At 44.4% G+C, this 26,793-nt stretch overlaps 1 protein-coding gene across 5 annotated transcripts in view; it reads right to left on the minus strand.

The window, feature by feature from the left end:
- Positions 1 to 17,225, minus strand: part of GRM8 (glutamate metabotropic receptor 8) — a 759,285-nt gene extending 742,060 nt beyond the window's left edge. For 4 of the 5 annotated variants that reach the window (XR_003516452.1, XM_035723164.1, XM_027573922.1 and 1 more), the window contains exons 1-2: positions 17,071 to 17,225; positions 6,930 to 7,754 (exon numbers count right to left, since the gene is read on the minus strand). Coding sequence is in view for 4 of the 5 variants with exons in the window: in XM_035723164.1 (XP_035579057.1) it covers positions 6,930 to 7,439 (510 nt within the window). In the remaining variant the exon portion in view is untranslated. Of the gene's footprint in view, positions 1 to 6,929; positions 7,755 to 16,507; positions 16,600 to 17,070 lie in introns of those variants that run through there. The other variant, XM_027573923.1, reaches the window with a different exon arrangement.
- Between the last annotated feature and the right edge of the window lie 9,568 nt (positions 17,226 to 26,793).

Consider the following 26,793-nt stretch of genomic DNA (forward strand, 5'->3'; position numbering starts at 1 on the left):
TACTTAAAACACTCAAAAGACAGGCATTAATCACTAAGTAAGCTCTTAAGATACCTTTAGTATTCATGGTAGGATTTCCAACTGTTCACAGCTAAGGAAAAGTAAGATTAAGTTCCCCAAGTTTAAAAATCTGCTTCACCCAACAAGAGTCATGATGCTCCTTTAGTGTTTTGAGCACATGACCCCTAAACTGACTCTAAGATACTTCATGTCATGAAGAGCCACAGTCTGTGATGTGTGAGTCTGCCTTATAGCAAGATGTTTTGGTAATTCATTAATTCAGCCCCTTTGTTACTCCATAAAGGAGCCCTATCATACCAAATTTCACTTTGGAGCTAATGTGTTTAGATGAGCCTCTAGCATTGTTTTAACTTTTTTTCATACGATAAATGATCTTAAGAAATCAAAGTGAAGTAATCTATCACTAAGCAATTTATGAAATAACGGTCTGTTCTTATAATCAAAAACCGAGTAGCTGTTTAAAAAAAGATTCCTAGTTCTCAATCCTATACAAATATCAGAATCACCTAGCAATTATTTAAAATATACCAATACCAGGGTTCCACCCCAATTTCACCAGTCTTGGATAGTTTGAGCATATATTTTTATTTAAAAGCTATCCAGGTAATGCTAACGTGCAGTCAGGGTTGAAAATTAATGAGATAGAACTATATTAACCAACATGGAAATGTCTCTCGGATATATCATTACGTGAAAAAAGTCACGAGACATAGATCTTTTAATAAAATTATGTGTCTGTGTATATAATTTTATTAAAATGTATTTAGATATGGTCTCTCTGTTTTACACTATTTATTCATTGCTTAAACTTTTCAAAATGAGAATGTGCTCATGTCCTTTACTTATTTTTTTAATTTTAAAAATCTGTTTAGAGAAAATGTGAATTTGTAGGAAAATGAGGAAGCACATGAAAATAGTAACTCCCGAAATATACTATGTCTCCTTCTTTCCCCCCTTCTTCCTCCTTCTGTTCCTTTTTCTCAAAGAGTATAAAAGTAAAATAAATAAAGTTCCATTTCTGTCCTATCCACCCAACACAGATTATCTCCAACGTTTGGGATTGGGGTAAGGGAGAGTAGAGTTGGAGGAGGTAGAGAGATACAGTTCATTCATTCATTCCTTCATTCATTCATTCATTGGGCAAACATTTATTGGATTCCCAGACAGGTCCATGATAGGTGCTGGAAATACAGCAACAAACAAGAGATACCTGCCCTCATATATATCAAGATATTATCCTGCCCTAGTGGAACTCTATTACATGTAACAAAGAAACTTAATTCCATCAAGAGAAGCGAGAAAAGACTTCCCAAAATAGAGGTAGACTTCATCCTGGAGTTAATGGTAGCCATTAAAGAATGTTAAGGGAAGTGACATTACCAAGTCTGCATTTTATATATATACATATATATACACACACATATATATATATTTTATATTTAAATATATTTTTTATAAATATTTATATCTGGCCACAAGTTTAAGTGCCAGTGACCACAGACAATGCCCACTTCCCCAGTACTCCCACTTAGAGCCACTAAGAGAGAGTATCCCTCATCTCTCATCTGAGGTGAGTGGGCTCTTCACAAAGTTAAATTAGAGCTTGCTACCGTGGCAAAGGATTGACTTAAGGAGTTTATCTTTCAATTTGCCATTATCTATTTGCCATCAAGTAATATTTAACACGAAATGTTACCTCCTGCTGAGTTTATTGATTGGGCTCATATATCTGTCCATCTAACTAAGATGAGCCTGAATTTGGCAGATTTACTTCATCCAAGTTTACAGTTAATAAAGTCCACTGTATGCAATATATAACTCACTAAAATGCTTGGCTTTATGGAAGTGGTTGCTACAGTTAGTAGAGTCTCTTGAAAGAAACATATTTTGTAAACACAGCAAGGTAGGTGAAGACTTCCAGAGTAATGGGATGTTTCACTGTCCTTCAGTTACTTAACATTAAAGTCAATCTTATCCATGTATAACTGGACCACTTGACACGTGTAAAGAAATTATCCCACCCACAATTTACATCTCATTTGATTGCTTTGGGAAATATACACTAAAAACTAGTTAACCCCTATTCTTCAAGAGTAGAAAGTTCATTCTCTAGGTAAAGTTAACTAGAAAAACAAGAGAGAGAGAAATTATATCTGACACTGTCCTTTTATGACCCAGATGCATCTATATGGACACTAATGTGAGTGGTTACCTCCAAGCATTGATGTGCTATTTTTTACTTAGAATGTTCAATCCTTGCTCAAAGTAAGTATATGATTAGTGTTTTGAGGAACAGAATTGCTCTAATTTAAAGGAGGCTGTGGAATATGTTCTAGAAAAGGGGGCGAAATCTGAGCTCTTTATAAAACATATGCAAATTCCTCAAACTTGTTTTAAAAAAATTTAAATTATGGGCTTCCCAGTTGACATTCCCAGAAGGCCCCTTCATTCTTTTTTAATTCTTTCTAAACTACACAATCTCTGAGAGCTCAGCCCCTCTTTTCATTAGTCTCTGTAATACAAGAGCCACTGGGGTGGCATTTTCACCTCTGGATACGTAGGATGAAGCAGTTCTGGGGTTGCTACTCTGCAGTTACATGTCACAATCTCCTAATTGATACCATTATTATCTAAAACCATTAACTTGCTGTAAAGATTAAACAGTCACCTAAGTGACCACGCTGCCCTCATATTAACCCATTTATGACATGTGTGTGTTTTAAGGCACAGCCGTGCTTCTAAAAAGTTCAGGTCCTTAAAGTCCTCATCTGTGGCTCTCCAACTTGTTCTCACTCCCAACACACTTAAGAAATGTGAAACACTTCAATCCATAGAAATGATTCCCAGGGAGCTGGGGGAGGCACATACTCACATCCTGGGTCCTGTCACTTGAAAAGCCTCTGAGGTCATTTTGATAAGCCAACACACCCCACTGGGGCAATAAGAGAAAGAAGGGCATGAAGCCCACCCCCCGGGAATGAAAACCACTGGTTTAGTAGAGCATCCATGGTCTTATGGGCAGAAGCCACAGGACAGCTTCTAGCTCTAGCCCCCTGTCCAACTTTCCTCCTAAGTTAAAGAGGCTGATTTTTTTTTTTTTCATTTGTCTCTGGGTTTTGATAGGAAGAGAAGCAAAAATAGAACAACATCTCTTCCCGCTCGAGAGGAGCAGAGCCTGCTGTACTCCTGGGCAAAGGAGGTGGCCACCCACGAGGTGTAGTCTCTGCTGGGGGAGCTAAATGAACCTCTCCAACTAATGCCTGAATCCCCTTCACAAAGACAAATCATTGCATCCCACTGTTAGGGATCCTGCAGAAAATAGAATCTTCCTGATTTAAACACAGACATACTCTATGCAGATGACTGATCATACAGAGCTCCTTTCCTGAAACCAGGCTTTGATTAGAACATAGAAGGAGACAGGACAGGGGAAGCTGCCACAGGAAGAACAAGGCTGAAGAAAGAGAGAGATGCCTGGAGGCCTTTGTCTCCTATACAACTTGGGCCAGGCAGCTATAGCAGGTGAAGACAAGGCTATTCCAGCGTTGTCCAAAAAAAGAGAACTAAGATTTGCACAAGTATTTTCTATAGAATTTTAAAACAGGTGCCAGCTACACTCTAAAGACCTCAACTAATGTTTATTGTTGAGCAGGACAGTGAGTAAATTCATTAATTAAGACCTTGTTTATCCTTTATCATACTTTTAATTGTGTATTTCCAAACCAAGATGCACTACCTTCTTTTAACTCCATTAATTTAGGAATAAGTGGCAATATATTGATATCTGTGCATCTTTTTAGATTCTATCCTGAAGGGGCCCAAACTCCAAAAACTGTCCTAAATGTTCACCTTTACTTAAATCCTAGCATTTGGCTTAATCACACTATTACTTTTCAAAAAGAAATTGTGAGCCAATCTGCAATACATTAATTTGCTAAACATTCCTTTGCTAACTATTCTAATGTTTCATGGCAATCCCAACATACATGTTTAAACAGAATACATTCACACATAAAGTGAAACATCTTCTATTCCAAGAATAACTATCATCATTTCATGATTAATACCAGTGTAGCGTGCTGGCTGGAGTCTCACATAAATCATCAAAATGAATTAAAGTAGCAAAACAATAAAAGTTATCATTATCAAATTCACATTCATGTGGTTCTAGGTTCAGCTGGAAGATAGGCTAAGCACCTCTTCTCTCTCACTTTTGAAAGACATACATTTTTCAAGCCCCAGTAATTTGGTTAATAAATATATTTGCTTCCACACAATAAACATTCACTCTGTGCCAGTGTACTGATTTTAGTTATGATATTTTCCATAACCAACACCCCCTCCTGACTAAGTCACCCGCTCTCTGTGATTTGGTCAAGGGTGGCAAGAACAGCCAGCTCATGTGCTGACCACTGTCTTAGGGGTTGCCCTGCCACACTGAGCTCTGCCTTAAGAGTCAATGGTAATTCCCCCACCTGGGCAAATAAGGTCCCTCCAGAACTACCCAAGAGAGTAAAGAGAGAATTGGTCAATGACTGAAGAACAGAACAGAGGGAAGCCAGATCCAGACTACATAAAAACTAAATCCACCCTTCAGGTGGCCTGAAGGTCCCTTTGGCAGCTCAAGGAGTTGAAGGGCATGGGCAAGTACTGGTGGAACCCTTCACCTGCATTTTCTCATTAAATCCATCCAAAAACCTAACATAATGTTTTTATCCCCATTTTATAGATAAGCTGATTCTATTAGTATAAAATTAATGTAAACATGCTTTAAAAAGCTCAAATAAGCAATTATCACCAATACTCCACTCCTCAAATCCGTGTCTACTTTTGGCTGGCCACCAGACTATAGGAAGGAGAGGGATTCATAGGAATTATTATGGGACTGATGGGAACCAGAATTAGTGTACAAGGGCAGGGTAACAGAAGGAAGGGAGAAGATCCTCATGAAGGTTTCCCTCTTCTCTAAAAGTGGGTGTTGTAAAGGAAAAAAAAGAGAGAGAGAGAGACAAACCAAGAAACAAGCTCACAAATTATCTGTGATGGTTACCAAAGGGGAGGTAGGAGGAAGGGAGATGGGTGAAATAGGTGATGGGGATTAAAATGTACACTTATCATGATGAGCACTGAGTAACGGTACAGAGTTGCTGAATCAGTATATTGTACCCCTGAAACTAACAGAACACTGTATGTTAACAGAATTAAAAGCTTTAAAAAAATTAAAGAAAAGTGGGTGTTGTTGAGCAACAGTCACTGAGTTAAGAACAGAAAAGAGATGCTTTGGAGCAAGCGGGAAAAGAAATCAAGTCAGAGAGGAAAAAGATGGTGGGAAAGTGGCTGAAACTAGATACCATCATAGAGCACAAAATGGCATGTAGTTCAGAATTCAGACATGTGGAAGAAATTCTAGATCCCAGGATGTGATGAGACATCTGGAAAATCCTGGTCTTCATCTTGTCTCCAGGCAAGTCATTTCGACTCCAGGGGTCAGCTAGCCCAAGGGAAATTATTCTAGAAATGATGAATTAGAGCACCTTTGGCTGCCTATTTTAATCTTGTGTCCTTCTCATTGCCAAGAGGCTCTTCCTAACGTCCTTCCAAATGTCTCCAGCATTCTGTGCCTCTTCAATACCCCTTAGACACAGAGAGCTTCTGCTCAGCAGCATCCTCATTTCAGAAAATTTCATCAATCTGAAAATAGTCATTAAGCTGCCTCTTAGCATTCTGTCCTCTAAACTAAAGGGATTCATACAGAAGCTGGACAGCCACCTAGGGGGAGGTTACAAAGAGGATTCGAGCATACAAAGTGAGCCAGACTACACGATGCCTCAAGATATCTTCCAAACCAAGAGTCCTTGATTCAATTCCTTTCATTTTTTTTGTGAAGTTTTCCATCAATTTGTTCATTTTTGTCTCCATAGCTGTCACCTGTCCAACTTCTCCATATTCCTTTAATATTTTTAAATCTAATAGGCACAGGAACAGTTTCTCACAATATAAAACAAAGCCTCATTAATTCAGATTAAATTGGAAAAGTCATGTCCCACCAAGAAACCAGTGAAAAGTATTTTCAATTTAAAAAATTATCTATTATAGAATACTACATAATAGATATTAACAAACAAAATGAGAAAGTTAATGAAAGATGGTGAGTTATTTTTATGGCACTTTATACTTTTCAAAGTATTATTCCATACATTATTTTGTCAATTTTATTCAATATGTAAATGCAATTTATAGGTAGTAGATCATCAAATCTATATCAGAAAGACTTGAATTATCCTGATAACTTGAACTTTTAACTCAATAAGAATTATATATAATTATTCCAAGTCTGCATCAGAGCAGTCTGAATTAATGAGGTTCTGCTCTATTGTAGCTATTATAAACCTGACAATTTTATGGCCATATTATATCCCAGGATGTCACTCCCATCTACATGTTAGTAATAAATACTATTTCTTCACACAGGAACTTTTGTCATAAAAGAGCATCCCACTTTAAAGAAGCTTCACCAAGTAAATTATCTTATATCTCAAACACCACAGATATGTTTTATATGAAAAATGTGCTAAGATTTCATTATACTCTCTAAAAACACTTGCTCTGACTTACAATGAGCATCAATAAGGAAGATATCCCAAGATGTTAAGGACTCAACATGTCACAGAAATTATCACCTGTTTGTTCCGGGGGGAAAAAAGTCATAATTAATCCAAACTAACTAAACTAACTAAATCAACACATGTATAAACCCCATCACAGAATGCTCCATTTGAGGAACCTGGTGACCCTGAGAAGGTCTGTGAACATCTTCACCATGTTCACTTTCTTCTTAAACCTGTGGTTGGAGTCAGAACAACTTACTGTCTTTTCACAATGGTCAGAAAGACAATGCCTTTACCTACCTTGAAAAGTCTTAAAATGTTAGCAACCATGATGGACACGGAGCTCGCTGCAGCACCTATGACACCAGAAATCTTGTCAGGCTTGGTGAAAATGGGTGGATCTCCATTAGCACACTTCACGTCAGAAGCGTCTTTCTCTATCAATGCCTGCACGAACGTTAATGACTGCTCCAAAGCATAGGTGTCCCTGGAGCATGTGTCAAGGATCCGGACACCCAGAGTGATATTGGAGAGGAGATCAGGGTCCTTATTAATCTGGTCGATTGCATAAAGCATGGCCTCCAGTCTGTGGATCCCCTTTTCCTTCTTCAGTTCCCCACAAGGTACCCCTCTCTCTCCCTTCGCATGGACAGGGAAGAGACCCCCCAAAATGATGTCCCCATCCACTCGTATGGAATGGGCATACTCCTGGCTGTGAGTTCTTTGCATCATTGTGAGGATCCAGTAGAACTTGGCGGTCAGGAGGAAGAAACAAGGGCAAGAGGCTGATCGCTTTCCCTCACATACCATTTTCTCCACAGGTGGTGTTGCAACCCAAGACCCAAAGTTTATTCTTGCCACAGAAGAAGGGGGACCACCAGAGGCTGCACCTTCTGGAGGCTACCATCAGGGCCCATGGGGGAAAAGGTTCTGTGGGTTTCAGCAAGTTTTCTTGATTTGAATGTCACAGTGAATTTCCATCAGACCCCTAAGGTTCAATTTTATTTCCATATAAAGTCAACTTGCCTGGAATGGTGCAAAAATTAGAATAACAGCTGAGGTTCTGAAGGTGGGATGAGGTCAACAATTCACGTCCTTGAAGTCAGCCCTGTAGCAGAATTATTCCTGGGGGGGCAGGGGAAGGGAAAAAAAGGGTTCAGTTCAACGGGTCTACATTTTTCATATTTTTAAGCCCTGTTTATACCAACCTCTTTGTTTGTTTGTTTCATTTCCCCTATTCAGTAAGAAACTACTTTTTTTTGTCCCCCTATGATTCTGAACACCTGGCTGCACTGCATCTAAACAGAGAGATTGATGACACTTTGGGAGCAAGAGAAACAGAGAAGTATCAGAAACTAGGCTGATTCTCCCAAGCCACAAAGTATTTTTATTTACCATTTTATTTCAATAAATCCAATATCCATGCAGGTAAAAATCCTGTGATTTATGGCATTATTTCTTTTCAAATCTGTTTTTACTTTTGACAGCTGTCTGAATTTAGCATTTAAATGTTGTCCACAAAATCATAATGAAAGTTTATTTTCTTTGATGTATTCAACAAGCCAGTCATCTGTTAATGACATTTTTGGTGCCTCATATTTCCCAGTGGGGAAAAAGTGATGGATGGATGGATGGATGGATGGATCGATGGAAGGAAGGAAGGAAGGAAGGAAGGAAGGAAGGAAGGAAGGAAGGAAGGAAGGAAGGAAGGAAGAGAGAAAGAGAAAGAAAGAGAGAGAGAAAGAGAGAAAAGAAGGGAGGAAGGGAGGGAGGAAGGAAGGATGGAAGTCAATCCAAGGACCCCAAGTGTATATGTTTTATAGCTTGTGAAAAGATTTAACATAAAATGTCAGCTATTTTGTATAAATTATCTTATTATTCTCTGATAACAAAACAAAGACTTGAAAATGAGACACATGAGGAGGGTTATGTGTGACGATATTCCTATGAATTTGTTGGGGTAGAAGCAATGGGTATTCTCACAGTGCTGAAAGTAAACATTCTTTGATCCTAGAATCACAAGGAGCAAATCAGAGCTGGAGATCAATTGAAGAGCTTCTTAATTTTGTCTGACTCAGGGGGAAACCAGTTATTTCATCAAGGCTAGAAATAACCTAAAATGAAAACGTCTAACTAGCAAATCTAGAGAAAAAGTTTAGGACCTTCAATCTTAAATAATTCCATGAGGTTCTTTCAAAGGACTTTTGAGGAGGCTTAACTGAAAGCAAGAACTGGTTTAACATAAGACAATCTGATATTTGAAATGCACTTATAATTAAGCGAATAAACAGCACCAATTTGTTTTGGCAGGATGGTTCATCTAAGGCTCGTTTCTAACCTACTTTTATACATATGGGTTTGAAACCTGAAATTTGGACAATTCTCCTCTAACCTAGCCAACCAACATCTGGTTGTAGTTTCCATTCCCTTGTTTAATTTCCAGTTCATAAAATTTTCATTCCATCCTCCCTGTCCCAAAGGAAAGGATACTGCCTCCCTAGAGGATAACTGAACATATGTCCAAAAGCCTTCAGAGAAAGCTGCACTTTTTTCACTTTCAAATTAGAAATGGGGGCTGGCTCATCATAGCCCACTGCCCTGGATTTCTGAGCATACACCTGGCGCACACTCAGAAATACAGCCATTGGCCCAGTCTGCTGAGATGGTTCTATTCTGCCCATGACAAGCATTCCCTGCCTCCTGCCACAGGCTAAGCCCTAGATTCCCTCCATTCTGCCCCCAAATACTTAGTCCTTTTCTGATTTTTCTCACCACTTGACTGACATTCCCTCATGTTCAATTCTCCTAGCAGCTGTTTCTCCCTCAGAAAATCTGTGAGTTGACAATAGCCTGACCCCAGGCATTCCACAAAAGGAAACACTCAGAAAGTCAACTTGACTTTCTGGCTAAAACCATTTAAGTGATGGACCATAAATTATATCAACCACCCATTAAGAGATGTAGGATTATGTTTTACAGTTTCACAAGGAACACCAGTTAGAAGACAGTAAAACCTCATTAACTCTGACCACTGATTCAGAGCTTGAGACCAAGTCCACATGGCCAGGCTGACCCTTAGCATATCCTTTCTGACAGAGTGCAGAATAAATGGATATGTGAAGGAGAAATGTTTAACAGGAAAGAGAAGGGGAAGGACACCTGTTGTTCTCCAAAGACCAGCCTTTCTTCGTTACACCAAGCCACTCCTAAGTACTTAAAAGAATAAATGGTTTTCAATTATACAAACATAAAAACTGTCCATCTGTTAATTACAAATCATCCTTCCCCGCTCATGTGGCATTAACCTAGTTCCACTCACTGTACAGTCCTGGAATTAATAAAATTGAGTTTCTTATAAAAGTATTTGTTTGTAATAATTTTTTAGTTTCTTTAGCATCTCATAGGTCCTTTTAGAACTTTAAGGTTGGGGATGAGCAGCAGTGAGGCAGGAATTCGTTTTATTTAGTAGATGAAGGCACTTAAATGGAAAATGAGAGAGGTTCCATTTTGGTTATTATTGACTGGACAGCTCACTTGAATTTCTGCTTAAGTTCCCTCCCCTGCAACATAGAATTCATGGTACACAACCTCTCAAAAGCTTGGTTTTCTTGTTTGTAAAGGAATGACAGAACCAGGAAACTGCCATGCAGCACATACAGCACAGCACCTGGTCCAGGGTACGTGCTCAGTAAACAAGAGCTGTCATTGCTAATCTAGTCTGTAACTCATTTCCCACTAAGGCAGAGCAACTTTTTCTATATTTGCCCAATTGGTGAGGTTTTTACTGAATTTTGTCACTTTAAAATTAAAATCAGGGGACGCCTTGGTGGCTCAGTCAGTTAAGTCAGCCTTCAGCTCAGGTCATGATCCTGGGGTCCTGGGATCGAGTCCAACATTGGGCTCCTTGCTCAGTGGGGAGCCTGCTTCTCCCTCTGCCTGCCCCTCCCCCTGCTTGTGTGCTTGGTCACACTCTCTCTCTGACAAATAAGTAAATAAAATCCTTTTTAAAAATTACATTAAAATCAGAACTACTTATAAAATACTGAAACATTGCAGTTATTTCAAAATTTGATATGACATCATAAAAATCAGACTCTCAACAACTGAACTGAAGGGAAACTAATTTCCCTTTTAAATTTTAAGGACAAATAAATTTCAAAGTTTGTGGAAGACCATATAAATTCAGTTTCATTGTGTAATCTTACATTGCCTAATCTTACTCTTATGCAATTCGTGTAAGCTTTAATCTAAACTCATCCTACTTGGAGTCAATGAGTTTTAAAGAAATAATGACCTTTTCATATGACAGAACTAAATAGCTCTCCTTCGTGTTCTGTGCTTGGCTTAGAATAAAACAGTTTTTCTCTCAAATGGACCTTTCTCTGGGAATGGGTACAAACCTCGCCTGTGCTGATGGACTTCTTCAAGGAGGTGTGAGGTCTGCAATCCTGAAATCAGCATCGGAGGGGAGCAAATACCTCACACTATTTCTGAGTCCACAACAAGGGCTTTACAACCTGTGAGGAGGCTTAACCATTAACCCTCAAAGCCCTTCGGGTTCACTCCCTCCTGGCCCTGGCCCGTTTTAGGTACAAGGAACATCATACATCATTAGCACTTCACCAAAAGTCCCTGCTGGTCCGGGGCAGGTGGGGAGGAGGCCTCCAGCTGGAACATAAGTTTGGGGCCTCCTAAGAGTGCTCTGTTTCCTAAAAGGCCAGCAGTAAGGACAGTTCCTCAAGGGCCAGGGCCCAGAATTCTGCTTCTCTTTATTTTCTACATACCTTCTCTATACCAAAGACCCCAGTATGTAACACAGTAGCACATGAATTTTCACACACCCATCACCAGCTCTTACAGAAATAAGAAAAGAAGGCCCAGAAAGATTGAGTATGGCCCAAAGCCCTGAGCTAGTGAATGGTACCATAGTCAAAATCCTCAGGCCCCCAAGATGGGTCCTTGTCCTTCAGAAAGCGCTCAGTGCTGCAGACACTGGCTGACACATGAGTATGAAAGCCCTTCCCCTTGACTGAAATCTTTCAGAAATGTGTAGGTCTTCAACAGTTAGCCCTTTAAAAAAAAAAATAATGGACCAATTAGGAGGAGACAATCTGGGGGCATTTCTAGGGCAGGGTAATTTCCAAATCCCTCAAAGCGTTGAGGATATCAAATACAGTTTGTCCAAACCCCTGCTTCAAACCAGGTTTCCTGGCCAGCCTTATGCCAATGAGAACAAACCCACCATCCCACAGAAGGCCCTTCAGGTCTGTTAGCAGGTCTTCCTCCAGCACTTGGCAAGTGCTTTTAAGACATGATATGGACCTTGAGAGCTTAATCCTCACTGAGGAATATCATGAGCCAAGAATTGTGCTTTTTTTTTTCCCCTCATAAAAAGCCCAAACAGCATCCCTAGGCTGGATTTCATTCAGCTCTTTAACAAAAAGGTTAAGCTGAATATTGTCATCAACTCAAAATTGCAAATCTAGCAGTTTCACCTGAAACTGCCCACACTTGTAGCTCTTTTTGGTTCTTTTGGAAAATGCATCACATTTGTCTACAATCTCCTATGCTACAACATATGTGCATGGCCCTAGAATCTTGGGCAGGGGGGTGTCCCAGAGTGAGGATGGGTCCCAGACAGAGCACTCCCCTGGCAACAGAGGCCTGGAATGGGATCTTTGTTTGACAGTCACTGGCTGGCAACATAGAACATGTCACTTCACCTCTGTGTGCTTCCATTTCCTCATCTGTGAAATGAATGAGAGGACCATATGATCTCTAAGGTATCTTCCAGCTTCCCATTCTGAGATTCTATTATTTAATAAGGGAATGAGATTATGCTCAAACACCAGAGCAAGGCTTTGCCAGCTGAACACAATAACTGATTTTGTTTGCAAGCTGAGTGAATTTTTCCCATCAGTGAGAGGGTTGTGAAAGCTCTTCTGTACAAGCAAGCCCCATATTAAGAAAATCTGATACATGAGGAGCTCAACTTAAACAGATAAATTAGATGGTGACTGTTTGCATTACAAAAGAATTCACCACAGGTTTCCTTTAAATAGCTAAATCCCCCATGCATTTAAAATGCAATCTGATTTGGAATTCAATTTGTGCAGTTTTTTTCCCAATAACATAGCTATTGCATAAAAAGACCACGGTTAAAGTAATGAGAAGCCACTTTTATAGTATGTATCATACAAGAAGAGGGAAAGGGAGTGAAACCAACATTTGCTGAATGCCCACAGCACACCTGGAGCCTCACACACATGATCTCATTTCCATCACAAAACACACCTGTAAGATTGGTATCTCGCCCCCCATTTGGGAGATGAGGAACCTAAAAACAGAAAGATTATATGAATATGTCCAAAATCTTGGGCCAGAATTCAAATGCAGGACTACTGCTATGTTCTTTCCCTCACTCCACACCCCTTAAGTTCAGGAGACCACGACAGATAATGTGCACATGAGTGTGGTATCCTGGGGTTCAAGAAGTCCCTGATTCTAATCTCACTCCCCCCAGTACTTGCCATATGGCATTGGCAAGTCACTTCACCTGGGAGTAGTTTGTTTCTAAACTGAGGAATGATTTCTGGTCACCTCCCAAGACTGTGAAGTCAAATGATATAATAATGTAGGTAAAAGTACTCTATAACCTGCCAAGTGCTTAAGAATGTACAGAGATACTCTTAGTTTAACCAGTCCTGGAACTCAAATATTTTACTAGTGTTTTGTGCTTAGAAGACCTGAAAAAAACATTTTACCATCATACTCAGAGCCAGCCAGACCCTAACAAGTCATGTGTCTAAGGAATCAAAGGAGACTAAAGGAAAATTGGAAAGAAGTACCCCAGAGGAAGTCAATGCAAGTGCAGCATCTGACCAGGAGAATGAAGTTCATGGACACTTGGAGCATCCAAAGAGCTATTCTGAAGGAAGTGGTGATAAGATATTCTTCTGCAGTGAAAAGAGGATAATAGGAAACCTTCCTCAGTTGTATACAAGATATAACACAAAGCTTCTACCTCAAAGGGTCATTGCCATTGGAAAAGTTAGCCAACAAACAGCTGGTAGGTTTCTATCTTTAGACACAATCTTGCCTGGAAAAATATAAAATTGGCAACACACATGCTCAATAATCTCCACAGACTCTTCTTGGGCTCTCCTATATCTTCCCACTTGTGCTCACCTGCTCCTTCCTCCCCCAGACATGTATCTCTTCCCTCCCTCAGTGCTGATGTGTCCTACAAGTCACACTCTTAAGACCTGGTTCTCCCATTACCTTGGCACTCCCCAGGGACTGAGGTAATTCATTAACAGGTATCAAAACCTAAAGAAGCATTAGTGTCATCCCCCAACTGGAACATCTGCATTTATAAGACAATTTCCAAGAGATCCATAATTTCTTTACCAAAGAAATGTATCTAATAGTGGTTAAGACTAGTAATGTAACAAGTCAAAGCCAGGAGTTATCATGAATCAGTAGCCTCTCAGCAGTGTCCCTCAAATCATTCCAACAGTAACGCCTACCACTCAGAAGGCAGGTCCTGGGATAAGAATACATCATGCTCAAGGTCCTTAGTCAGTGAGTTCATCACAACCTGTCAAAGCACCAAGTAGAAATGAAAATCAAAGAAAACATCTCTCTGAGCCAAGAAAGGAATGAGGGAGGGAGGGGGAAGGGAAAGAGAGGAAGGAAGGAAGGAAGGAAGGAAGGAAGGAAGGAAGGAAGGAAGGAAGGAAGGAAGGAGGAAGGAAGGAAGGAAGGAAGGAAGGAAGGAAGGAAGGAAGGAAGGAAGGAAGGAGGAAGGAAGGGAGGAAGGAGGAAGGAAGGGAGGGAGGGAAAGAGAGAGGGAGAGAGGGAGGAAGGGAGGGAGGGAGGGATGAAAGGAAAGGAAAAAGAAATAAAATTAAATTCTTAGGGTACAGAAAACCCATTCTTGTGATAGAAACAATGTGATTCAGCTGACTCTGTTCACATCCTCTCCTGGAACAACATGGAATGACCGTCCCTCCTGACAAAACTACATGTGTGAGTCTGGTGATGTCCAATCAGGTTCTACCAAGAAAACAGCAATAGTTTCCTGAACCTTTGAAAGCCAGCCTACTTTACAGGCATGGAAATGTGTCTGGGTCTTTGCTATGGATCCAGGTAAAAGATAAATCCGTGCAGCATCTTCCTTTTAAGACATTGAAACAGAACAACTCCACTCCCCTGACTAAAGGCAAGGTCCTCTTTATGTTGGACATTCTATCTACAGGAGGAAGATAGTAGGAAAGAAACTCGGAAAGAAAAACATCACTGATACCATGAGCGAGCTCCTGTGTGTGCAGTGTACTGTGCCTCATACCTGAAGACAACGGAACATTCTTACACAAAAATTGGCACACAGTGTTGCCAACGTGAATGTCAGCCTGTTGTTTGCTGCATAAATACCAATTAAACCAGCCCCTTAGCAGCTCTAACCTGCTCAGCTAAGTTTGAAAAGAGCACATCTCTCCAGGACGCTAACTTGCTGTCACACTTATAGAATCCCAACTCTTCCTTTTATCTATTCCTTTTGTATTTAGATGTTTTTAGAATTATTCAAGTAGTCATAATTTGCAAAGAGAGCATGGTAGGGCAGAACTAGCCAGCAAAAACCGAATAGAACAAATAGAGCCTAAATGACGGTACAGAGCTGCGTTCTCAGCATCTTGTTCTTTATTCTGGCTAAGTCCTCTCCCAGAGAGCCTCTCCTGAGCTACTGCTCCCTATATCCGTGAGTTAATAGCAAGAATGCTGTCTTTATCTCAGGTATGATGCAACCTGTAGTTGACTCCGAAATAGGAAAATTGCATTTAAGAACCTTACTTCATTTTCCCTGATGGATAAGGCTTTTCTCTTCAAAATTATAAAACCACATATTTTCAAGAACTGGGCAGTGAATTTCACACAGCTGATTGTCTTCTACAGAGATTTTTCAAGACATTATTCACAAGCAAGTGACCAAGGTAAACTAAAGTGGTTTCTGTAGCCATTTGCAATTATTGACAAACAATTTCATAACGGAAAATGGGAATTACAGTCAAGTGCAATAAGCTGTTTATCCAAGATCTACCTGCTGGTGGCTCTTTTCCCTTTTTATTTTTTCTTTCAAGCAAAATACAAGCTATTATCAGAATGCATTTCTACTCTTTATGATATTTCTTGTCAATATCTCCACCACCAGCCTTGTTTTCCAGTTCTGTCAGTTGGCAGGATTTGTACTCAATTGCGATAGTAGCCGAAAGGGTAGCGTATTCTTGGGTGTTCCGAGAGACTCCCATGCCCTGAGGTCTGTAGGAACGCTCAAATGGCAAATAGGGCATCCCTTCCCCAGCAGGACTAGCTTCGGGGACTGTGGGGCTTGGGTAACTGCAGCTGGCGGGTGGGTCTATTTTTACCCCTACCATCCTGGGAGCACAGACACTCTGACCCCAGGTCCTGCAATTTGGGCCACGAGGGAAACAATTCTTCGGGGAAGCGTGGGGATGCCGTCTTGCGCAGTTGGACGACTTGCACACCCCTCTGCATTTCATTTGCACCAAGGGAGCGTGTCAGACAGACGGGTTTCTTGTTTGCTTTGGGTTTTGTTCGGTTTTTTGGTGATTCGGTTATATTTTCACCAACTGTATGAACCTCAAGGGATCTCCGAGCTGCTTGGCAGAGCAGATGGGCTCGCTATCCGCGCGGCTCAGAGGGTTCTCTATCTCTGTCTCTATCTCTACCTCTATCTCAGCCGGCAGCCACTCACCCCGCCCCCGCTCCCCTCTTTCCTGCTGCATCTTTCTTTTTCTTCTCAGTTCCTTCGGCTGTTGAACCCGGGCTCCGGGTAGGGCCCAGGGCCTTAGAAGTACCTGGTTTCTCTCGCCTTTCCCGCGCCGCTGGGGTATTCCAGTGCCGCCCCAGTCCCCCCGCACGCCCGGGGATCCAGCCTCCGAGAGCTGCGGGACCGGGAGCGCCTCCGCCCCGGCCCCACCTGGCTGCCCCGAGCGCCCACGCCCGCGCGGGTCCGCCCGAAACTGGGGCCACTCTGGGCGCAGGTGCTTCGGAGGAGCTGTCGGGCGTACCTGCCTTTGCTCTTTAAACTCAAAATCCCTGAGACCATTTCTTCTCTCCCCCACCCCCAACAGGACAGGGAACTCGTGTTTTCCCAAAAGCCACAAGGGGAGGGGGGGTGCGGAAATCCCAACCTCGCCGGGCTAACTCGGAGAATACCAAACTCAAAGCAGAGGTGCAGGGATGGAGGGGTTCTCGAGAACCCCCAAATCACCAGGCTTCTCCCGCGACTCCCGTCTTCCCTAGATCCTGGTTAGACATTCATCCAGCCCCGCTCTCAAGAAGGCAGGGGTTACCCAACTCATCCCGGAAGCCTCTAACTTCGGAAATCCCTCCCGTTAGATCTGCAGACCGGAGGTACCTCGTCATCTCGGCGGGGCAAGTCCGGATTCCGCCAGGGCAGGTCCAGGAGGTCACCCAGGGCAGGCAATCCAAGGAAGAGCGCTTTACAATCCTGCCGCCACACGCCCCATCAGAGCACCCTAGGCGCTCCTGCCCCCTTCCTGTCACCCTTCAGTCTCTCATTCGCCGACTAAACTTTTGGGGGATCACATCTCCAAGCCTTGGGAGTTCCAAGCTAAGCCTTCCTCTTTTCTGAACCTCTTCACTGGAATGTAATCATGGGAAGACAAGAGGGGTGGCTGCCTTGTTCTTTGCAACGTAAAATCAACAGATACCCAATCAAGCTCCATGCCCGGTCAGCCCCTCGCCCCCCGTTCCCGTCCCCTCCGCCCGCCAGTTCTCTCCCAGACTCCGATGTGCAAGGCCATTTACTTGTGCCCAGGAAAAACAAATCACTAAAGTGATCGGAGAAGAAACGGTGCACCTGGCTGTCCACTGAAAGGTTTTAAAGAAGAAAACGGAAAGGGGAATAAAATAGGGGGAATTCTCCTTTTTCCGCAAGCACAACCTTTGGGGGGAGTTTGGGGGTGGGGGCGTTTTTTCCCAGTGGTTCGGCACTTGCCCCGCTTTTCCTCTTTCTGCTGCTCGGCGCGTCTTACCCTGCTCCCCGCAGAGGGCGCGGTGAGGAAGCCGGCGGGGGGCCAGCATCTCCATGTCAGCGGCGCCGCCGCCGCCGCGCGAGGCAAGCACCGCGGCCGCACTTGTGGCTGGTCTCTGGGCTGAGGGGGCTGAGGTGGCCCGGCCGGCGCCAAGTGTCTTCCATGTGAATAACAAATACTCCCACCGGCGGCCGCGATTGGTCTGCGCCCTGCGCCTCCCGATCCTCCGCCCGCGGCCATTCACCCCGCGCTGCGCGGGGAGCCAAGGCCGGGATCGCGTCCGGGATCGCCAATCGCTTTGCGCCAGCCAGTCACCTCGGGAAGCAGGAGGAGGAACCCCGAGGGGCGGGAACCCCTGGATTTCGGTGCCGCTGAGCCAGCCTGGCGCGGGCAGGGAGAGGGGCGCTCGGCCGACGGATTCCCCTCCGCGCTACATCACTTCAGCCCGCAGCAACGCCGGGACCAGAAATGTCAATAGTTCTGATTAAAACACACACACACACACACACACACACACACACACACACACACACACACCCTCCGCACCCACCCACACACACACACACCCTCCGCACACACACACACACACACACACACACACACACACACACACACACCCTCCGCACCCGCCCCGCCCCCAACAGAAAAGGGAGGACTCAAAGACTCGGGGGGTGGGGAGTGGCGGGAAGGGTAGGAAGAAGTGCGGGCGGATGGAAGGAAGAATATGGCTGTGGGGCGGCTGAGCAGCTCCGACTGCCTGGCGAGCCCGGACCCGCGCGGGAAGGCGCCGCACGACGGCCACGCGGAGCCGGGAGTCAGGACCGCGAGCCTGGGGTCCTCCTTCAGGAGCACAGCTCCGAAGAGGGTCACCGTGAAGAATACATGGTCGATGGCAAGTGTCGCCACACGCTTTCTCTTCGGGGATGCTCAAAGTAAAGCCCGCCAGCCGCGCGCTTCCCCTGCAAAGTTTACCTCACGCGGCGCAGCTCTTCGGCCATTTGTCCTGCCCGCAGCTCCGGCGATTGTCTCCCCCACCCTCGCTCCCGAGGGTCTCGGGGGGCGCCTTCTACCGAGTCCCCGGAGCTCGAGCATGGACATAGGACGGTCCCGCTGCGGTCACGGGGACCGTCGTGGTATTGAGCCCATTCTAGCAGCCGCAGATGCGGGGCGGGAAACTCCTGAGGACCCGCACCGCGCGGCTCCTCGGTTTCTGAGGGGGAATCTTGGGACTCCCTCCGCCCCCAGCCGAGGGAAACCCGCGGGCTCTACGGGCACAGTCCAGCGGCCCTCCCCCGAGTTATCGCCCAGGCACCGCGCACCTGCCCCCGCGCGCGCGAGAGGGAGCCCCGCGGCCGCCCGGCGCCGGGGGAGCGGCGGCCGGCGCCGCCTTGTGTTGGTGAGAAAGTTCCATCTAGAGGCGGCCGCGCGCCACTGCATCCCACACCCCAGGCCGCCAGGTAAGCCGGGGAGCCCTCGGCCGCCTCTCCCCGCCACCCAAGTGGGGAACGCTGCGGGACTGGGGGACAGCCGGTGGGAGATGGGGAGGATGGAGAAGGGGCGGATGGACCCCGTGCAAGGCAGCTGCGCCTCCCCCATTCGGCATCTCCGCAACGAATTTCAACTTCCCGGGCATCATGAACGTCACGGGCATCATGACAGGTATCTTGCATTATCCTGTATATTACTTATCCTGTTCAGGCTCCTTTAATTCTCGCACCAACTCTGTGAGGTGATGAAAATAATAAATTAAGTCCACTCTACAGATGAAGGAGGGAGCCGAGGCTTAGAGACACAGCTGCAAAGTACTAGAGCCAGAAATCAGAGCTGCCTGGCTTCCAAACCCCGCACACACTTCCTCCAGGGGCTTGTTGCTTTACGCAAAACTGGCATCAGTGTGTGAAGTTTCCACTGAAGAGACAGCTGTTTCGTAAAGCCACCCTCTTTGTCCCTTAGAAAAATCTACAGGTTTCCAGCTCAGGAGACCTCTTCCCTTTCACTCCCTTCTCTTCCCATTCGCATTCCCTTTCCCTCTCCCATCTTCCCATGAGGGCTACTTGATTGTAGAATCATTATTTTATGATCACAACCACCTGGAGGGAAGAAGGAGGCTTTGGAGAAATAAAATTGACTGGGTCCCCTGTCGTCAGGTTCCTAGATAGGGATCCTCAATCCACTATGAATGTATAGCACAGCCTTGAAGGGAGTGACCAGCAGGCAACACAGCCTGGAGCAGAGAAGGTGCTAGGAGAACCCCTGATACAGAGATCAGATTAGGGTTTGGGTGGGCTCATCAGTCATGTGTCTGCATGAAGTTTGGGAGACTTTCTTACCAACTGGCAGGGCTCCCTTCTTCTCTCCCAGAAGTGTGATTTCTCACTCAGCAGCCTGATTTCTGTAGTAGATAGCCCACCACTCCACCCCAAACTGTAGGCCAGTGGTGTATGTCTTAGCAGTTATCACAGGTCACAGGGGTGTCTGAGTCTCTTTCTAAACCCTTTACTGTGTATGCATTAATACATTTGGAGAGTGGAGACACAGCAGGCATAGCAAGCCTGAAAATACGCTGAGCCCACAGAGCTGCTGACCACACCATGGTCTCCAGGGTCTGCTAGAGGCAAGCTGTGGGCCCAGTAGGTAGATTGTTGCTCCAGGGCGAGCAGGGAGGGCAGCACCCTGGCACTCTGGCAGGCCCATTTCAGAAATGAGGACAGCATAGCTGGTTGGGGCTTTGGAGGCCTAATAAGGCTAAGTGAGCTGCTCAGGGGAGAAGTGCCTAATGAGCCTGCTTTTCTCCTTTCCATATTGATCGTCACCTGCAGGGAACTGGTGTCCTGCAGGCACATCGCTGCCTCTTTTGGTGCAGCCCTCTGAGAGATGAGCAGAATTGATCTCCCCGAGGGAAAGTTTAATTCTCATGTTTGGTTTTACATCATCTTTAATTCTTGAAACTCACAATGGGACCATCATCCCAGTCCTACATGGAATCTGGTCAATAGGGAATAGACCCATCACACATATTCTGGAGTGTTTTCAATGAGTTTATCTGGTGGCCCCAGAGCAAGTGACATAAACTCATGCACAGGTTATAATCCACCCAGACGGATGGCAACATCAGGGCAGAGGAAGAGAGATCATCTTCACAAGTCATTGGTCCCTGTCAGTTACACTCACATAATAAAGGCACTAGACTGTCCAACCCCTATTCATCAAGCTGAAACCCCACGCCTCTGGCTCGCCCTCTGCTGCAGCCTGTGTCAGAGGAGAGTGTCTAAAGCCCAGGCAGTCCAGATAGCAGGCAATTCCAGAGTCATCCACCTGGTCTCTCCTTGGGCTATCACACCGCCGTGTGAAATGTATCTTCAGAAGGTGTCTGACCTCATCATCCATCCCACCCCAAATATTTATGCAAACCAAATACATTTCCTGGTGGTTAATCCTCCAAGAAGATTTGCCTATAATCTTCTCATTTTCAGTTGATTTAAAATGTGAGAAACTGTCCATGTGTTAGAAAATGCAAAAAACAATGCCATATGTTTGGGGTCCATTTAACTCAAGCTGTGATATGTATTCCACACATGGAGATTTATGCCACAATTCCTGCTTTGGGGTAATCATTAAGACTCAGAACCTTTGCAGGCTACTCACCCAGGAGGAATATTGACAGCATGAAGCTCCCACATAGAGCAAAACTGACAGGGAAAAGTGGGAATGGGATTTGTTTCTTTTGGAAACTAAGACAATATTTTTCTTGCTAAACCATCTGCAAGTGGTGGTGAGTGTATCCTGTTGGTTTTGCTCAGCTTATTAAAACACTGGCCAATGAGGTTCGTGACAGTGATGTGCCCCTCACCCTCACAGCTCACACCTGTGTGTAAGAGTCATGGGAGGGATTTCCTGAAAGGATACATATGGCACAGTGTACATGAATCCCTAACTGGCTTCATTTGGGTTCCCCCAGAAGCACAGGCTGAGACAAGGATTCGAAGGCAAGTAGTTTTTTGTTTTTTAAGACTTTTATTTATTTATTCGAGAGAGCGAGAATGAGAGAGAGAGCACATGAGAGGGGGAAGGGTCAGAGGGAGAAGCCGACTCCCCGCTGAGCAGGGAGTCCGATGTGGGACTCGATCCCGGGACTCCAGGATCATGACCTGAGCTGAAGGCAGTCGCTTAACCGACTGAGCCACCCAGGCACCCGAGGGCAAGTACTTTACTTAAGGGGTGAAGGAAGTCCCAGTAGTCAGGTGGGGAAGTGAGCCAATAAAGTGTGCATTATCAAGCCACTTGCCACTGTGGGCCCATGGAGCTTACTACCAGTGGGGAACTCTGGAAGCTAGGGTAGAACACACACCAGAGTTGCCCCAACCCGGAGGTGAGGGAGCCATACACCCACTCCTATCAGGTGTTGGTAAGAACTGCTCACAGATGGTGTTAATTTCCGGCAATTTCAGCCTACTACCTGGGTGGCAGCCAGCCTCCAAAGGCCAGGTAAAACCCTCTAGTAAAGAAATGCAGGGCCTGGCAGTGAATAGGCAGGCAGTGTTTAATGGAGAAGGCTGAGAAAATATAGCAGGTGACAGCATCTGCAACATCTGCTATTAGGAAAACCACACAACACTTACAAGGATCAAGGCAATGTCTCTCCACATGTGGTCCTGGGACCACCTGCCTCAGAATCACCAGGGAGCCAGATATAGGCACAGATTCCTGGGCCCAGTCCAGAGCTGTTTGAATCAGACTCACCGAGATAAGGCCTGGGGATCTGTATGTTTTGCAAACATTCCAGGTGATTCTGATGTTCATTAAAATTTGAAATCCACTGCTTTCAGGAAATCATTCTCTTCACAGGCAACCAGCAGGCAGCATGTTTAAATATGTAAAAAGTTACTTGCAAAGCCTAAGGAGACAAATCTTAGAAATCAGGAGCCTGGGGAGGGGATGCCCATGCTGTCCAGGTCTTTGTTCTCTCTTTTACAACTCTTTTTAAACTGAGGAGGTTCCACCCAGTGTTTTCTGAGAAAGAAAAGAGGCTGAGTTTCACCTAACTCTGCCATTGATAAATCATATCCTCTTGCCCTTTTAACATTTCTGCACCTCGATTTTTTACCTGTATGTGGGTATGGAAAAGGCAGCCATCTGTTCAACTCCCCTATCAATAACGTAGAGCTGTCACTGGAAAGGGGCTAACACACACACAATGTACACACACACACACACACTGCATCTCCCCACCTCTCTTGCACTAGGTGGGGTCACATATGTAGTTGTAGAGTGAACAGAAGCAATGCACGCCATTTCTAGGCTGAGGAAATTGAGAAGGAGATGCTTCCACCGCCCCACCGCCCCACCCTTTCCCCTTCTTCCAGGTGGAGGCAGAGACTTTCATGGTCCTAGGAATGGCTGCTTAAGATGGAAGGGCCCTGGGTCCTCAAATTGCCAAGTTGAGGAATGCTGCTTGATGACCAGAAACATCCACACTGAATTATTAAGTGAGTGAGAAACTTTCACTGTGTTGAATCACTGATATTTAAGGATTCGTTTGTTATAGCACTTAGTTCTTATTCTAACTAATAAAGCGGTATTGGAGGAGGTCATGGAGAGGACCTAACTGCTGTTAGGCAACCACCCAGGCAATCGGTGGTTCCTTACCCTTTCTCCTGTCCTTGGAATGTGCATTTTGCCTACGATTCCCATGCTAGCAGCTGTTGCAAGGACATAGCCTTGAGAGAGTAATGTGTTGTTGAGACCATCTGGACTGGATACGTGACTGAACCCCATTAAGGCCACTGTATAAACTGTTAAGATTCTGGTGGGCAGGCAGAGAGATCTCTTTGTCTTGTAGCCACCCAAGACAAGCCTCATAAGTAAGTTCCCTTGCTTGTTACTCCTACCACATACCAATCTGGAGTGGTCTGCCTCTTCCTTAGGCCTCCTTGCCCTCTGCATTCAGAGACCAGTTTCAGATTTCACCCAGTGAACTGCCAAGATTGCAAACCAACATGTGGACATGGTAAAGTGTGTCCCCACTAAACCCAGGAGACACAAGAGAGAAATATCTCTGCTTCTCTAAGAACCACTTCAGCATGGTTACGTGCCCTTCCTTAGCAACACTTGTGCCCTCAGATGCACAGCGCCACGTCCGTGTCCTTTCCAAGCCCCATGCTCCCTACCTCTGGCATAACCTGGCCTGAGAGAAGGAAAAGATAGCAGCATTGCAGTGTTTGCCTCCTCCCTCCCTGGGACCAGACACATCTTCAAGCCAAGGGGACTGCTACTGATGAGAGAATTGCTTCTCACGTCCTCTTAGAGGACCTCCTTCAAGTATCAAAAAAACATTCTTTTGAACTAGCTGGGGAAAGGAATCTGTGTTTCCCAGCACTGAAGCACCCTCATTATTTCTTCTCCACCTACCCTTCTCAGACCAGCTCGGTCCTGCCTTTTCCTCAAACACTTTCCCAGACTTCTAGAACACCCTAACATGACCTGCACAATTTAGCTGTTAGTGGTTTATATTAATGCATTTTTTCTCTTATTGCATCTCTATCAAGCTGGACTGTTTTCTCATAGGGTGTAGTAGCGACTTCATTTGAGTCCTTGCGCCCTTAGTAAGTAATCATGAGTTCCTGGGCTATTAACCTTGGAAAGAATCAAGAGCAATACCACCACCACTGTAGCTGCCACGACCACCAGCTATCCTCCACCGCCTCCTCCTCCATCACCACCACCTGCACCACCTCTACCTCCCAGTCCCCTACCACCACCCATCACACACCCACCTTAGTGCCCTCCAAGGCTAAAAGGTGACACTAGAGAAAGCTTAATAGATATCATATTTTTAAATCACTTTGTAAAAATTGCTGGATATAACTCAACCCCAAATGTGATTTTACATTTCAGTTCTTTAGGTTTAAAAACTATCTAAACCTTACTCTAATTATTCATTAAATTTTTAATCTGAATCTCAGAAACCTGTGTTCTTATGGGAAAAACACTTAAAACAATGTTTGGCAGATAGAAAGAACATAAATGTTAGCTACTAGTTGCTATTGTCCAAGAAACAACTTGTATTACATTTCATGTAGCTTTAAATTTGTACCAAAGACTTCTTGTGATAATTTGATGTCAGAAATGAGCGTTCGTTTCATGAGACTTCCAGTGACAGGATGTCTCGGCTTGCTTTGCTTATCATCAACTGACCAGGAAATAATAAGCAAACAAAAGTATACAGACGAACATGAACTCAATAATGAGTCCAGATAAGCTATTTGATTCTTTCCAAGGCTAATAATCAAGTAACTCATGATTACCCACTTGGCCCAGGGAACTAAATGAAGTCATAGCCTCTACATCATAAAATAACAGATATGCCTGATAGATACGTAGTAATACAGAGAAAATGTACAACAATCAACAGCTAAATTATATAGGTCAGAATCGGGTGTTCTAGGAGTTTGAGAAGGTTTTGAGAAGAGAGGACCAAGCTGGTCTAGGAAGGATGGGTAGAGAACAAAATAGTATGTTCCAGAGCTTACAGGAAACACAGCTTTCCCTTTCCCACAGTCCCATAGTCCAAAAGAATCTTATTAAAATATTATTTCCTAGGTATAAAAATGTGGCTTATGGTAAGCAAATCATGAAACTCACTCAGATGTACTGAGATACCAAAGGAACCCAGCTAAAAAAAAGTTAACTTACAAGACAGCATAGTAGGTATCTACAACTGTATGACAAATTAACCCAAAACTTAGCAGCTTTAAACAGCACACATTTATTATCTCACAATTTCTATTGGTCAAGAATCCAAGCCTGGCTTACATAGGTCTCCAGCTCAGGCTCCCTCCCAAGGCTGCAGTCAAAGTGTTGGCTGAGACCTTAGTCATCTCAAGACTTGACTGGGACAGGATCTGCTTCCAAGTTTACTCAGTGGTTGTTGGCAGGATTCAGTTCCTTGTGGGATGTTGGACTGAGAGCTTCAGTTCCTTGCTGGCTGTTGGCCAGAGGCCGCCCCTAATTCCCTGCCACATGAACTTCTCTATAAAGCAGCCAACAACTCGACAACTAGTTCATCGGAGTATGCAAGTGAGAAAGAAATCAGGAGAGTGCCAGCAAGATGGAGGTAACAGTCTTCTGTAACCTAATCTTAGAAGTGACATCCCATCACATTTGCCATTATCCTTCTATTCATTAGAAGTGAGTCACTGGGTGACTCACTTCAACCCCACTCAAAGGAAAGGGGGTGATTACACAAAGGTACAAACTCCAGGAAGCAGAAATCTTCAGGAGCCATCTTAGAAGTCTGCCTGCTACAGGAGTTGTTGCTTTGAAGTTGTCATCACAGTGAGGCTTGCAGAGCCTTGAATGTGCCTGCCTATGGCTCCATCAGGCACTCAGAGCAATTGTTAAGCAAGGAACAGCATCTACTATTTATAAATTTATAAACTGTGCAACTGACAGTGTTAATACATTGTTGCATTTAATGGGGAAAAAATTAGTTTGTGAGGTAGAGAATAGTTGGCTGGGATTCCATTGCTTTTTAACAGCTTTAATTTTATTATTTTAATTCTGGATGGTCACAAAGCATCTAATACAGGTCTTGCCTGTACCTAAACAGTCTTATTTTCTTTTTTCTCCTTTTGTTCCTTCCTTCACATTTCTTCCATTTTTGGATACTAAGTGGTAACTTCATTGGAGGGAAGAAGAGTGAAAAACATGATCATCTTCTGGAAGAATTACTGCACTTCTTAATCTTTTTTTTTTCCCCATTTCAAGTGAGAAGAGGGAGGCAGGAAAGAAAGCAGTAAAGGAATCAAAGAGGGGAGGAGAGAGAGGAGGGAAAATGAGGCTCTGGGGAAGACTCTAGCCATCTGGGGTTTTATTGCCTTAAATTACAAGTGAGGGAGGAATTCCCAGTTCACTCTTCTGAGATAGAAAAGCAGAATCCAGGAGCATTTCCAGGGGCAAGTTCTGGGTGCAGTTGTTTGAGTGGGAAAGAGAGTGGTGGCAGAGGCGGGTATGCAGGCCGGTGGGAACACTAGGGGCTGCAGACGGGAAGGCTGCCCAAAAGCAAAGAGGAACAGTGAGACCTG

This window comes from Zalophus californianus, chromosome 12 (genome assembly GCF_009762305.2).
Source record: "Zalophus californianus isolate mZalCal1 chromosome 12, mZalCal1.pri.v2, whole genome shotgun sequence".
NCBI lineage: Eukaryota > Metazoa > Chordata > Mammalia > Carnivora > Otariidae > Zalophus > Zalophus californianus.